Here is a 13,081-nt window from a genome sequence, read left to right on the forward strand (position 1 = left end):
CAGAGAGGGTGAGATTAGGAAGGGTAAGGGATTATCCTTATGGGTTACTGGAAATGGATGTGTAAGTGTTAGAGATGGCAGCAGGTACTAGAGTTTTATGTGAAAGGGCATTAAGAATGTATGGTAGAAGAGTTGGGGAGTTGAAAGGGAGAGGTGTAGCATGATGAGGGAAGACTTGGATGGGAGTGAGGAGCAGCTGTAGTTAGGTATGTGTAGCAATGAGAATGAGTGTACAAGTTAGATAAGTTTTCAGATTAGAAAGGACAAAAGAAAAGAGTTATGGGGAGGAAAAGTGAGAGAGAGTAATTAAACTGGTTAGTTATCAAGTCTGTCAAGGTGGGGTAGGAGGTTATAGGAGGGGGGAGGGGCTGTTGGTTATGAATAAGGAGGAACTAGAGAGAAGAAGATAGGGAGTGGTTAAAAACGGGTGGAGAAATTGTGATTGGTTAAAATGGGTACAGTGGAAGAGGCTGGATCAAAGTATAAATCTAGAGTAAGTGGGGGTATGTGGGAATGGGGGTAGGGTATAGGAACAGAGTGAGCCCAAGCATAGCAAAGGTGAACGAAAAAGGGCTAGAAAGCAGCAGGGGAAAGAAAAGAAAAAAAAAATCAATCTGTCACACAGGAGAATTCCACACGGAGTTGGACGATGGTTTGAAGGGCCAGTTATATTCAAAAAGCAACTGTTAGAGAGGGAACATATTAAGTTTCCAACTTAGCAAGATAATTATTTAAAAATCCAGTCTTACAGAATTAGGGAACGAAAGAGATACAAGATGAAAGTTTGAGGGGGGGATAAGATATAGAGCACTGAGGAGAGGGCGTGAGTCCTGACTTGGCTTGCACGCCACAGGGTTGTTTTGTATTAATACTATTTGGTTAGCAGGGCACCATAAGATACATACTATGCAGCTATGTATCTGTTTTCAGTGATGAAGGATCACTTGGTTGCAGTCCTTGGGGTAGGACCAGACGTTTTATGGCCGCATGCAGCTGGTAAAAGGCAGTGGAGAGGGTAGGGTTAACTGTGGGGAAAAGGAGAGAGATGGAAGACAAATCAGATGTGAAAATATAGAACACAAATTACAAATATCTAGCATACAACATTAAGAATAATTTCATCATAAAAGTTATGAAGTAAGCTCGGATAATAAATGCATCCCTGGTAGGTTCAAATTGCTTAATAAAGTATCGGGCAGCAGTGTCAGCATTCAATCTTCTTTACAGGTCCATTAGCAAAACAAAGCATGTAGCTTAGGTCGCAAAGCAAATGGTGAAGTTAAGAAACAGCAAATAAGCTAAGGAAAAATGGCAGAGCCATGTCCCAGCTAATATTCAACAAACTGCTTAGCAGCAGATTTAACTCAATCATTGACATTCATTTATAGGTTCCGGAACCGCGTGTCTAAAGTATGGCGGGGTAGCAGGCATATGCAGTACAAAAACTCAGTTTACGACTATACAGGAATGGCAGTCTGACCCACCATAATAGAAGACAACAGTAGAGGCTGCTAAAGATTTGAAAACACAGTTGAAGTATTCTAATTTATTCCCCAACTCCTGTTATATTTTACTTTGTTTTTTAAACCACCCACTTAGTTTTCTTCATCTTTCATTGTAACACGTCTTAGTACTTCTTCCCAACCATGTTTGTAACTAAGTAGAGACCCAGAACAAAAGTCATTATGACTGAATAATATAATTGTGGATTTTCAGCACTTAACCCCCCCCCCCCCCCAACAAAGAAAAACAAGGTCACTGTTGCAAGGCTGGATTTTTCTTTACAACCAAGATGAAGAGATCCTGGATTTGATTACATCAACATCAGTAGTAGGGGGCACACTGTCCCTTCATTCTTATTGCATCCAGATGCAAAACCTGTTGTTCTATTAACTTCTGTTGTCAATTGTTCCCCCTCTGGCTTTGTCTGGAAGTCTTGAGCACAGCCCTCAGAAGCCATAAACCAGTACAGTCATAATGCTAGACAGCAGACTTGACTACGTCTTCATTCACATTTGCAGCTTTTTGCTGTACAACCTGCCATTCTATTAATTTTTTTTGCAGTGCTGTCAGATTATTAAAAATGTATTCCTAGAGTCTAGTGTCCCCCACCCCTGCAGTTCATCCACTGCTCATTAGTCTAGGGACAGTAGGTGAGAAGTATGGTATCCAACCCCTGTCCACACACACACACACACACACACACACACACACACACACACACACACACACACACACACACACACACACCCACACACACACACACACACACACACACACACACACACACACGCACACACACACACACACACACACACACACACACACACACACACACACACACACACACACACACACACACACACACACACACACACACTCACAAATACCCCCTCACCCTATCGAACTCATGCACACACTCAACAGTTCACCCACCCACACATCCAAGCCACACAAACACACCTACCCTAACTTTCCCCTATGTAACCCCCTACTGTGACCCCCAAACAAACACATATGGACACACATATACACTCACCTGATACCACTCATATCTCTGCATACACTCATTCACACACAACCACACACATATCCAAGACACACACCTCCCCAGTACTATCTGTCTGCTATACTCCCTACCAAAACTTATCTCTAATGGGATCTTACCCATTGAAAGAAATGGTGAACAAGCTTTTGGATGAATTAATTGCCACTGCTAGCAGTAAGGATTTATACACCCAACATGTTTTGTGTATTTCTCGACTGTGTAAATCGTTTATGATCAGCATTTTTGGGGGAATCAGTGCCTCTTGTAAAACAGTTTTTAGTATACCATTTCTAAGAGAAGGTTGAGCAATATTGAGAAAGACTGGGCCTAGCAGATCTAGACCAGACAAGACTTAATCACCTTAGTTGGACTGGGATACAGCCTGCAATGGATAGAATACAAAGATGACTTAGTCAGCAAAACTAAACTCAGCCCAACAAAACTCAGCATGCTGACAGTTTAGCCTTTCACCCCCAGCTCCATGGCAAAGTGGTATAAAGCTCTGAGTGTCACACAAATGAGGCAGCACTGACTGGTGGAGGGACTAGGTGGGAGAGGATGACAGTTACCATTCAATGCTAGGTCACCCAGTGGTTGGCAGGGAAGCAGCTTAACTTGCTGCATTGGTGACAGCTGTAAACTGCAGATATATTACTCATAGTGAGGAGCTTAGTGCCGTTATGCTGCCCTGGCGGCAGCTGTAAACTACAGATATATTACTCATAGAGAGGAGCTTAGTGCGGTTAAGCTGCATTGGACAGCTGTAAACTACAGATATGTTACTTATAGCAAGGAGCTTAGTGCTGTTATGCTGCACTGGTGACAGCTCTAAACTGCAGATATATTACTCATAGCGAGGAGCTTAGTGCCATTATGCTGCACTGGCGACAGTTGTAAACTGCAGATATATTACTCATAGCGAGGAGCTTAGTGTGGTTATGCTGCAATGGCGACAGCTGTAAACTGCAGATATATTACTCATAGTAAGAAGCCTAGTGTGGTTATGCTGCATTGCTGTGAGGAGCTTAGCCAGGAGGCTGAGCATAATAAGAAGAGCACATTTGCCATGCAATAAGCAGTGATAATGAAGTGTGGAAGCTACCAAGGGGGCGAGGAACAGCACAGTCCACAGGATCGGCAAACTGACCACTCCCTAGCACCAAGCTCTTGCCTACACTGTGGGAATTAATGGGCCAAAGGGATCTTGCCCTATTGAAGAAATGCATGTCCATTGAATACATGAAGACAGAGCCATTGAGCATATTTTGTGACCCTCCCCCCAAAAAAAAAATCTGATTCTTTACATCATTTAATAGGTACACTTTGAGAGTGACCGCCATACCTTCACAACTTTATCTTCAAAAAAGGGTGCAGCTATCTCACTTTCAGATGTGGTGAAAGCCCTTTAAATGGCAATGTAGACTAGGCTACAAAGTTTGTTCACTGTGTGCAAGACTATAGTTTGATGAAGCAGAAACCTCAGTGGACTAGTAAAATGCCTTCTTACATGACATTCCTGTTAAGTACAGAGAATAATGAGTATCCACACTAAGCTCGTCATCAAACAGGACCATCCTTCACCAATGTACTCCAATCATTGTCTAAGTCTACAGTTCAACCAAACTTCATGATTGACCCATGGATCCTGATAAGTAGTGGGTGTAGGAAGTACACAATGTGAAGTTATTTTATCTGTGTTGTTTTTTTGTTTTGTTTTGTTTTGTTTTTTTGTGTGCTGTTTTGGAGTTATGATATCCTGACACTATTATGGTCATGTTTTTTTAGCCATGGCTAGTTGCTTGATCATTATAACACTGCTCCCCAACATCTGGTCTAGTATGGGTATTGGATCAACACTGTCATTCAGGGTTCCTATTACCTTGTCGAATCCCTGAAACTTCGAAGCTGAGAACATCGAACTCAGATGTTCGAAGTTCCAGGAATTCGAACACAAAAAAGAAATAAATAAAAACCCTAACAGCAAGTTAACTGTTGCAAGCGGGGGGGGGGGGGCAAGGCCCCTGCACCCCCACCCCCCCACTATTTAAATATACCAACTCCGAGATCGCAATACAGTGCGGAAAGGGAAGATTTCCCTTTACCACACTGTAGTGCGATCTCGGAGTTGGTATATTTGAAGAGCGGGGGTGTTGTCTTTCCCTTTCTGCACTGTAGTGAGATCTCGGAGTTGGTATATTTAAAGAGCGGGGGGGGTGGGTGCAGGGGGGGCTAGCCCCCCATCTTACAAGAGTTTTCTATGTTTCATTTGTTTTTATTATTTCGTTTCATGTTGTCGAAGTTCTGAAACTTCGAACATAAGGTTTCAACCTTATGGTGTTCAAAGTTTCTGAACTTCAACAAGGTAATAGGAGCCCTGAATTCCCTACATTTGACCATTTAATTATTTGTTGGCAAACCTAGTAAAAGTCTAGTTTGAAACAAGCCAAATAATGGTTGGTCCAAGTCAATGGTTATTCCATTAAGTTCCTCATCTCCAGGACAAGTCAGAACAGCACTGAGTGCGGAGAATGTCCACACTGCTAATGTGGAACAGTGGTGATAACCCAGGTAAAGGCAACACTATCAGAAGTTTGATGGTTAGTTCACATTTTTCATCAATGACACAGACCTCATAGCTGCCTAAGATAAACCATCAAGGCGTTTAATGAGCTAGCTTATTCAGGAGATCTTTGAGCTCCTTCAGAAAAGCTCCACAGTAACTGGGTAACAATTCACAAGGAGACATTTATAGTTTAATCTTACTGCAAGGTTATAATCAAAAGTGATGGTACAACCATCATCAACTGTCTCAGTCCAAATGCTAATGCAAAAACAAATGGCCCCTACATTGCTGATATTGCCCTGTTTCTGGCTGAAAACAATATAGATATTTGGAGGAGTGGACAGTGCAACACGCAATCTGCTACTATCGTCCAATAAAGTCTTTGTAGTAAAAGCCAGATTGGCCATAGAGAGCAAATAATAATGCCCACAGTGACCAAAGCAAAAGCCAAAACATAGCAGGTCATGATTAAAGACTGGAGCTAGAAATCTAAACCTGAATGCATTCCTGATAGGGATGACCCCTTCCTGTTATGGTAATACTTCATCCTGGAAGGACGACTTATGATTCTAGTTTCAGCATACTACACAACAAATGAGCACCTTGTACATACTACCTGATGACTCCTGACAACCCACATTCTCTTACATGTTATTGGGATTATGGGGTCAAAAATAAAAGAGTTGATATGTTGAAGAGTAAACAAGGGATGCCTTAGCAGAGTCCCATCTAGAGTGCACAATAAAAAGTTTTACAACTAAAATTAAGCCAATAATGCAACAAAAAGAAGGAATCATAATAAAAAAGATTTGCAATTAAAATAAAGCCAATAATGCAACAAAAGGAAGGACTTTGACAGAAAGACATTGCTACTTACCAAAACTCTGACTTTATATAAGACCAGGTCAGTCCAGAACAAGTCCATATACAAACCAATAAGAAATATGACTTAGCAATAAAACAAAAGATAGCAGTCAGCCATCATACTCTCAGGACTACTGGAAGCTTGAAAACAAACCATTTTGACTACATTCTGCATCCAGGGAAGTACATTTAAACTGCATTCAAAATATTATACTTATTTTGCCTTTTAAATCCATTTTATGTGTTGTGTTTGCTCTTTATCTGAAGTCAAAGCTACTATTTTAATGCTTTTTTATAGTCTGCAGTGCTTTTTAGTTTCTGTGCTCAACCTAGGTGTTCTCAGTGGGTCCTCATTTTATTGCGTTTTTACTACTTCTCTGCTGAATCTGAAGCTACACCTACAAATGAATTTGGGTTTTACCATACTCATTGTTATTGCTTTGAGCTCTTAAGTGGATTATCAGCATCGCTGATCTAATTCTGTGCTTTAATCACTTTTCAAACAGTATCCATTGTTATTTTTCTGTGCTCTTAAGTGGATTATCAGCATTGTTCATCTAATTCTGTGCTATAGTCACTTTTCAAACTTAAAACAAAATGCCAGCTTTGGCCACTTGTGACAGTTGTAACTATAGCTTGTGATAACTAACCCAGGTGCCCCCCCACCCGCATCCCCAGTTATTTTACATTACACAAGCAGTCAGACATTTTAATGTTAGGACCACCTAAAAAAATAAAAATCCTGAAGCAGCACAAGCATTTCTCTTGTAGATGTCAATATGTGATACTAATATTTTAGTATTCTAGCTACACCTTTATGCTATGCAGCAATGCATATTCGAGTAGAGTACTGATTCTTGTAAAAAAATGACAGCTTAATTCGAGTAGAGTACTGATTCTTGTAAAAAAATGACAGCTTAATAAATAAATAAAAATCCTGAAGCAGCACAAGCATTTCTCTTGTAGATGTCAATATGTGATACTAATATTTTAGTATTCTAGCTACACCTTTATGCTATGCAGCAATGCATATTCGAGTAGAGTACTGATTCTTGTAAAAAAATGACAGCTTAATTCGAGTAGAGTACTGATTCTTGTAAAAAAATGACAGCTTAATTTTTTTTTCTACAGGGCAAGGAACAGCTCAGTCAAAAATGACAGCTTAATTCGAGTAGAGTACTGATTCTTGTAAAAAAATGACAGCTTAATTTTTTTTTCTACAGAGCAAGGAACAGCTCAGTCATTTTATTTACAACTCAGCTAAACAACACATCAACTTCACATATGGGTGGGAGATTGCAGGGTTTGATTCTCACATGGGGTAACTGGCTAGGCCTGAAATGGCAGTTAACCTAGTAATAAATCTATGAATGTAGATTTGTGATTCCTTTACCACTGTACAATGAGTAGGCTTTTAACTTGTACATTTATGGGTTTTCTGTGTGTCTGTTAGTAAGTCAGAGCCAGGACTGCCAATCTTCTACCTTTACTGCAGACTGCCCTGCCCATAGCCTTCTTCTAAACCATTCAATTTTCTAGGTGACAATCAGGACAATCAGAGGTTGTGCTATATTACTGCAGGACTGAAGTGATTATTTTCTTCCCCCAAATCACTTGCGCCTGAGAATGGTAATTGTATGTTTCTTGGAGCACCAGCAGATCGATTAACTATTTTATTTAAATTCACAGACTTCATCCAAAGTTGTATGACCTCTTCCAATGATACATTAAGTAAGGAGAAAAAGGGACAACACCCTGCATTTGGGGTTTGGGGGCTTGCCCCCCCCCATTTCAGCCAGGGAATGTAAGATATTTTTTTAATGTTAAACTTCAACATAACAGTAGATTGATCTATTTGGACGACACAAACCCTACCATATTCTTATAGACTGGTACAGGATTCATATCTCTCAACTGTCCAGATTTTTGCCTGATATTTTTGGTCTGCTCCTCATAAAACTTTTGGTTTTCTGGATTTTTTGTGGCAAATCACTGTGGATTAAAGTCACTAAATAATGACAGGTATTCACGTTTCAGACTTCATATCATCCAGAAAATGCATTGTAACACAAGACCTTTTATTCTAGCAACTTTCTAAGTTTATAAGAGCAATATGTAAAATGTGTCCCCATTTTTGGTGCTTTGTTTCCCCGTTATTTTTGGCTTTGTCAAGATTTTTTGTGCTAAGAGGTTGATAGTTACGTGCAAGATTAATAAATAAACTTGCAGATATGAAAAATTCCCTCATGCATCCTCAACACATTATTTTATACAGACTCCAGTACAGTTCATGCAGTGCCTCTCACCCACCAATAAACATTTCCAGCCAGTAACCCTCATGCAAATGAGTTAGAAAGTTCCACTAACAAGCCCCCCATCCCTGCTACTTTGCTCTCTCTGTTATGCACATCTGCTTCTTCAACCACAGTCATCACAGACGGATACATGGAATACATGGCCACAAGTGTCCTGTAGTTTATACTTCTTTGGTATAAATATTTACATTTTAACAACAGATAATAACTGCTCGGCTGGTGAAGTCTGCTGCTAATCTTTATTATTACACTTACCAAACATCGATAAACAACATGCTAGTTTCTCCAGTGGACTGTAACATAGGTTCATAGGTTCATAGGTTCATAAGTAGGTACTAGGCTATTGGCCCTAGGGCCTATATAATCCTAGCCAAAAGGTACCCTGGCTTTCGCCACCCAAGAAAATTATTTTCCTGTGCCACTGTCGAGCAAAGCCACAGAAGTGATCCCTGGGGTGAATTTCCTATCTCCCATCCAATCATCAAGAATTTTCTTGAAGAGTGCTAATGAGGAGCTTTGTTTGATATAGATAGGTAGTTTGTTCCAGAGTATGGGAAGTCTCTGGGACAGGAATCTATCCCTCCAGCATGTTCTGTTTATTGTGGTGACAAGGTTTATGTCCCTAGAGAATGTAGCTCGTAGGGATTGGGATTTTTTTAAGTAGAGCATGTCTAAAAGCTCTGGTTTGACAAAGCTTTGTGTGTTAGGCAGAGATCGCCTCTGAGTAGGTGATATGCGACAGAGTAAAGCTGCAGTTTTTTGAGACGGTCTGCATAGGACATCTGTTTGAAGCCGGTAATCCTCTTTGTGAGGTATTTCTGTGACCTTTCCAGTTGTTGCAGATGTCTTATGAGGTACATACCAAAAGGGGCATTGTACTCTATAATGGGTCTAATGAGTGACAAGTAGAGGGGAACAATGACCTCTTTTTTTCCTGGATGAGAAACCTTTTGCGATGAGGTGTGCCACGTAGAAGGATTTCCTTACTACTGTGGAGATGTGATTATCAAAGGAGAGACTACTGTCCACCTGTGTCCCAAGGTCTCTGATCACGCTTTCGGTGTTAAGTAGACTACCGCCTATGTGGTAGTTCATAATACTGCTTTCATTCGTCCCAATCCTGACTACCTCAATAAAGCCTAAGTGGTTACCTATAATTGTGAACACATTTCTATCTTTCTTTGCACTGCCCTGAACCAATTGTTGTAACATTTAAATTCTACACCTTGACCATGGATAGATGATGCTCACTGTTACCTTGCTACTCCTGAGGTATATGAAAATTTGTACCACAAGCTCAGCACACACGTATGTCATAATACTCACATTATGGTCCCTGAGCCTGTCTTTTCTGTCTTTATTAGGTCACTGGCTCAAACTCCCCATCATTTTATTTGTCATTATCAGGACTGCTTCTATTATACTTATATTCTTGCTTTATTTTATTTCTCCAAATCTTTTGGGTTTCTAATACCATGATGGGAATGGACCCCATTCCTAAGTCAAAGCATGATTAAAGTTCATGAAATTAGTATTGTTTCGATCTTTCATGTCAGCCAAAAGTGCTCTTCGCAGCACCTGCATATTCTTACAGTGATGGCTATTCAGATGTGATGAGAGATCCAGATGGTGTCACCCGAGCTGCTATATCAGACAAACAATAACATCCTTTGTATACCAGTGGTGCCTGTCACTTTTTGCATCCTTCTGACTTCATGGATATCTACGCATCCTTCTCAGATGGCTTACCAAATTTTAAATCATGTGTAATTGATACTCTCATGTTGTTATCTCTGTACATAATCTGCTTCTGTCTGGAAAACCAAAAAAAAAAAAGCAAAATCTAGTAATAAAAGCAGTTCAGCTAGATACACTTGTACTGACTATCTTCATTGCTCTACCCCCCCCCCCCCCCGCTACCATAATTCCTGGCCGGTCTGCATTAGTACCTTTCATAGTGAGCCCTACCTACAGAATCATACACTTTCTGGTCTAGAATTCACTTTGTATTTCTCCATCAGGAAGTAAAAAAAGCATGTAGCAAGATAGGTATAATTTTTAATTTAGCTGAAATTTGCTTGCTGGTCACCGGTCATGTGTGGGATGACAACAGGGGTGGAGGTGGGGTGGTGGAGAGGCACTTAGGGTCTTGCAGAACTTTGGTAAACCCCAGTGCAGTATGCTATCATTGCTAGCATTCTGGGTACACAATATACAGTAATATGCTAATGTCTATAGCCAAACAGCAGCACGTAGTTTCTCTACTAGTTTGCACCTCTGCATAACAAAGTGATACACACAGTTGAATCACCATGTTGGTGTCTGCTGGGCAATCAGATATAAAGAAAACAAATAAAACAAACAAAAATTAAAGCACTATGAAGTTTTTCAAGTCTGGCAGTACAGCCCATAATAATAAGGCCAGGAATTGCAGATTACTTAATTTTATTGTCCTATGAGTTTCGGTCTGAGCATACAATCAGTCAGACTATGGTGCTAGACTGCCCCATAAAATAACACTTGTGGCGAGTCAGGCCTGAAAAGAAAGGACATCTTGTGAAACAAAAACATTGTGTGCTTGTTACCTGGTAAGATTTTAGTATAGCATGAAATACAGAATATTTTCCATTTCATACTAAAGACTGAACTGAAATGCAACAATGACTACCTATCCCTCTGGAAAAGCATGGAAGTATGAATGAAGTATCCCCTTTTGAATTTTCTTGGGCATAATATGAAGCCAACAACTTGCTCTGATGCCTGATTTTAGTATGTTTGTCACATATCTGGGACTGATGCAATCAGTCTTCAAAAAGTACAATCCCTTTTCACAAACAACTTAGTTTCAGTTTCAGATCTATATTCCAGCACTCAGGAATTCCCCATCAAGCTTCTGGGATAAACCTTAGGAAAATAAATAAGCAGGAGTCATTTAAAGTCTGTGCAGAGCTGAAACCCATCCATCCACAACCCCTTTTCCTCCCATTTTTGCACATGGGGCCAGGGTGTCCCTCACCCACTGACAATCATCTACAGCTAAGGTTTACACCACCGGGTGGATATTCCTGCAGTGTGCTATCTTTACATAAAATATTTTATAATGCGAGCTATCTTTTCCTATGACAGGAATAGAAGGCACACCATGCAAGAAACAGATGAAGGAAAAGCTGAACCAAATTCTATTAACTAATAGTACATTGAAAAACAAACACCAGGAATAATTATTTGTACGGGAGACTTTAGGCAATCACTAAAGTAGATGAAACAGCACATTATAAAACCCATTTAAGCCAAAATGTAATAAATAAGAACCATACCTGAATGCCACTGAGAAGTCCAGATGATAGTAAAACCAATGAAACACGTCCAGAATAACATTTGTTTAAAATCACAGCACAGAACCATTATGGAATTTATTTAAATGGATGCCCACAACCTCGATTACAGTAAAGATTAATAACCAATAGTTCTTTGTACAGTACTGGCAGCATTTCCGGCGTTGTACTGTTGGTTCAGACTTGCACTCTGCCTTGGTTTCTGCCCACTTTTTACTGTAATACGATGCAAAGTGAAAGTAAACCTCCCACATGATTACTATTAATACATCATTCTGATTTAAAGGAGCAGTTTCAAAATCACTCACAAAGACTACTACATAAATAGAAATTAATAACCATACTTCTCAGCTGTGCGCATTTTTCCTGAATGTCCAGATTTTTACCTTTTATTTATGTCCTGTTTGAAATAAAATGTATAGTTTTCTGGCAAATCATTGAGGAGTGGCGTTACTAAATACTGACAGACATTTGACTTTCAGACTTTATATCCTGCAAAAAACAGCTTTTATTCTAGCAACTTTCTAAGTTTAGAAGAACAATATTTGCAATTTACTATTTTTGAGCCCTTGTCCTCCCATTATGTTTGACTTTCTCAAAATTTCTTGTGCTAAGAGGTTGAGAGGTGTGACAGTAAGCGACTTAGATATTTAATAGATTTTATGTCCCAAGTAAATCCCACTGGACCTGTGCCTTTTCCAGTGAAGTCATAGGGATTAGTACCTCAACATCTGGGCTACTTGTTTTGACTACTTATCATATGTTAACTTTAATTCTTATTTATCATATGTTAATTGAGTACATCAGCTGGTCCACAGACCCTTTTCAGCCAAAACCTAACTGACTGCATATGGACAAAGATAAATATAGTATATATGCACAGCATAGCTTGCATATTCTTTGTTTCAGAATCAGGGACAGAGCCAAAAATAATTGGGGGGCAAAGGTCCAATATAAGGGGCAGTTTTTGGATATTACAGTAATTCACTTAATATGTTAATAGAATAACAATTTTTGCAACAGCATGTTTTTCTCAACAATATGTACAAAACTTTAATGTCTAGCATTAATGACCGACAGCAGTCTTCAATGATTTACCAGAAGATAAGGAACCGGACAAAATATGAGGCAAAATTAGGGGCATTCTTCAAAATCACAGCTGAGAAATATTATTAGGACTGGAGTTAGTAGAGGCAAATGGGGGGGGGGGCAAAATTGATGCAATTAGCTGTAAAAATAAGTCCTGCTGAATAATGCATCAAAATGAAGCTTCTATAAGCATTGAGATATACTTCTTAGACGGTAGTACCTCAGAAGTTTACTAGCGTTGTATTATGAGTCATAGCTTTCCCAAAAGAGAATGATACAAAAAAACAGAAAATTAATACCCGAATCACAGAAGGGCAAAAATTTAACTTTATGTATTTCTGCAGTGGGGGCAAACCCCATACCTCTC

General features: G+C 39.6%; 1 protein-coding gene across 2 annotated transcripts in view; it reads right to left on the reverse strand.

The window, feature by feature from the left end:
* The window catches only part of IFNLR1 (interferon lambda receptor 1), a 224,057-nt gene extending 212,222 nt beyond the window's left edge, over positions 1-11,835 (reverse strand). Inside the window, exon 1 of one of the 2 annotated variants that reach the window (XM_044083299.1) lies at positions 11,608-11,835. In XM_044083299.1, coding sequence (XP_043939234.1) covers positions 11,608-11,695 — 88 coding nt within the window. In that variant the 5' untranslated portion in view covers positions 11,696-11,835. The remainder of the gene's footprint in view (positions 1-11,607) is intronic. The other variant, XM_044083315.1, reaches the window with a different exon arrangement.
* Between the last annotated feature and the right edge of the window lie 1,246 nt (positions 11,836-13,081).

This window comes from Protopterus annectens, chromosome 1.part1 (genome assembly GCF_019279795.1).
Source record: "Protopterus annectens isolate FY-2018-M chromosome 1.part1, PAN1.0, whole genome shotgun sequence".
Taxonomy (NCBI): Eukaryota; Metazoa; Chordata; order Ceratodontiformes; family Protopteridae; genus Protopterus; species Protopterus annectens.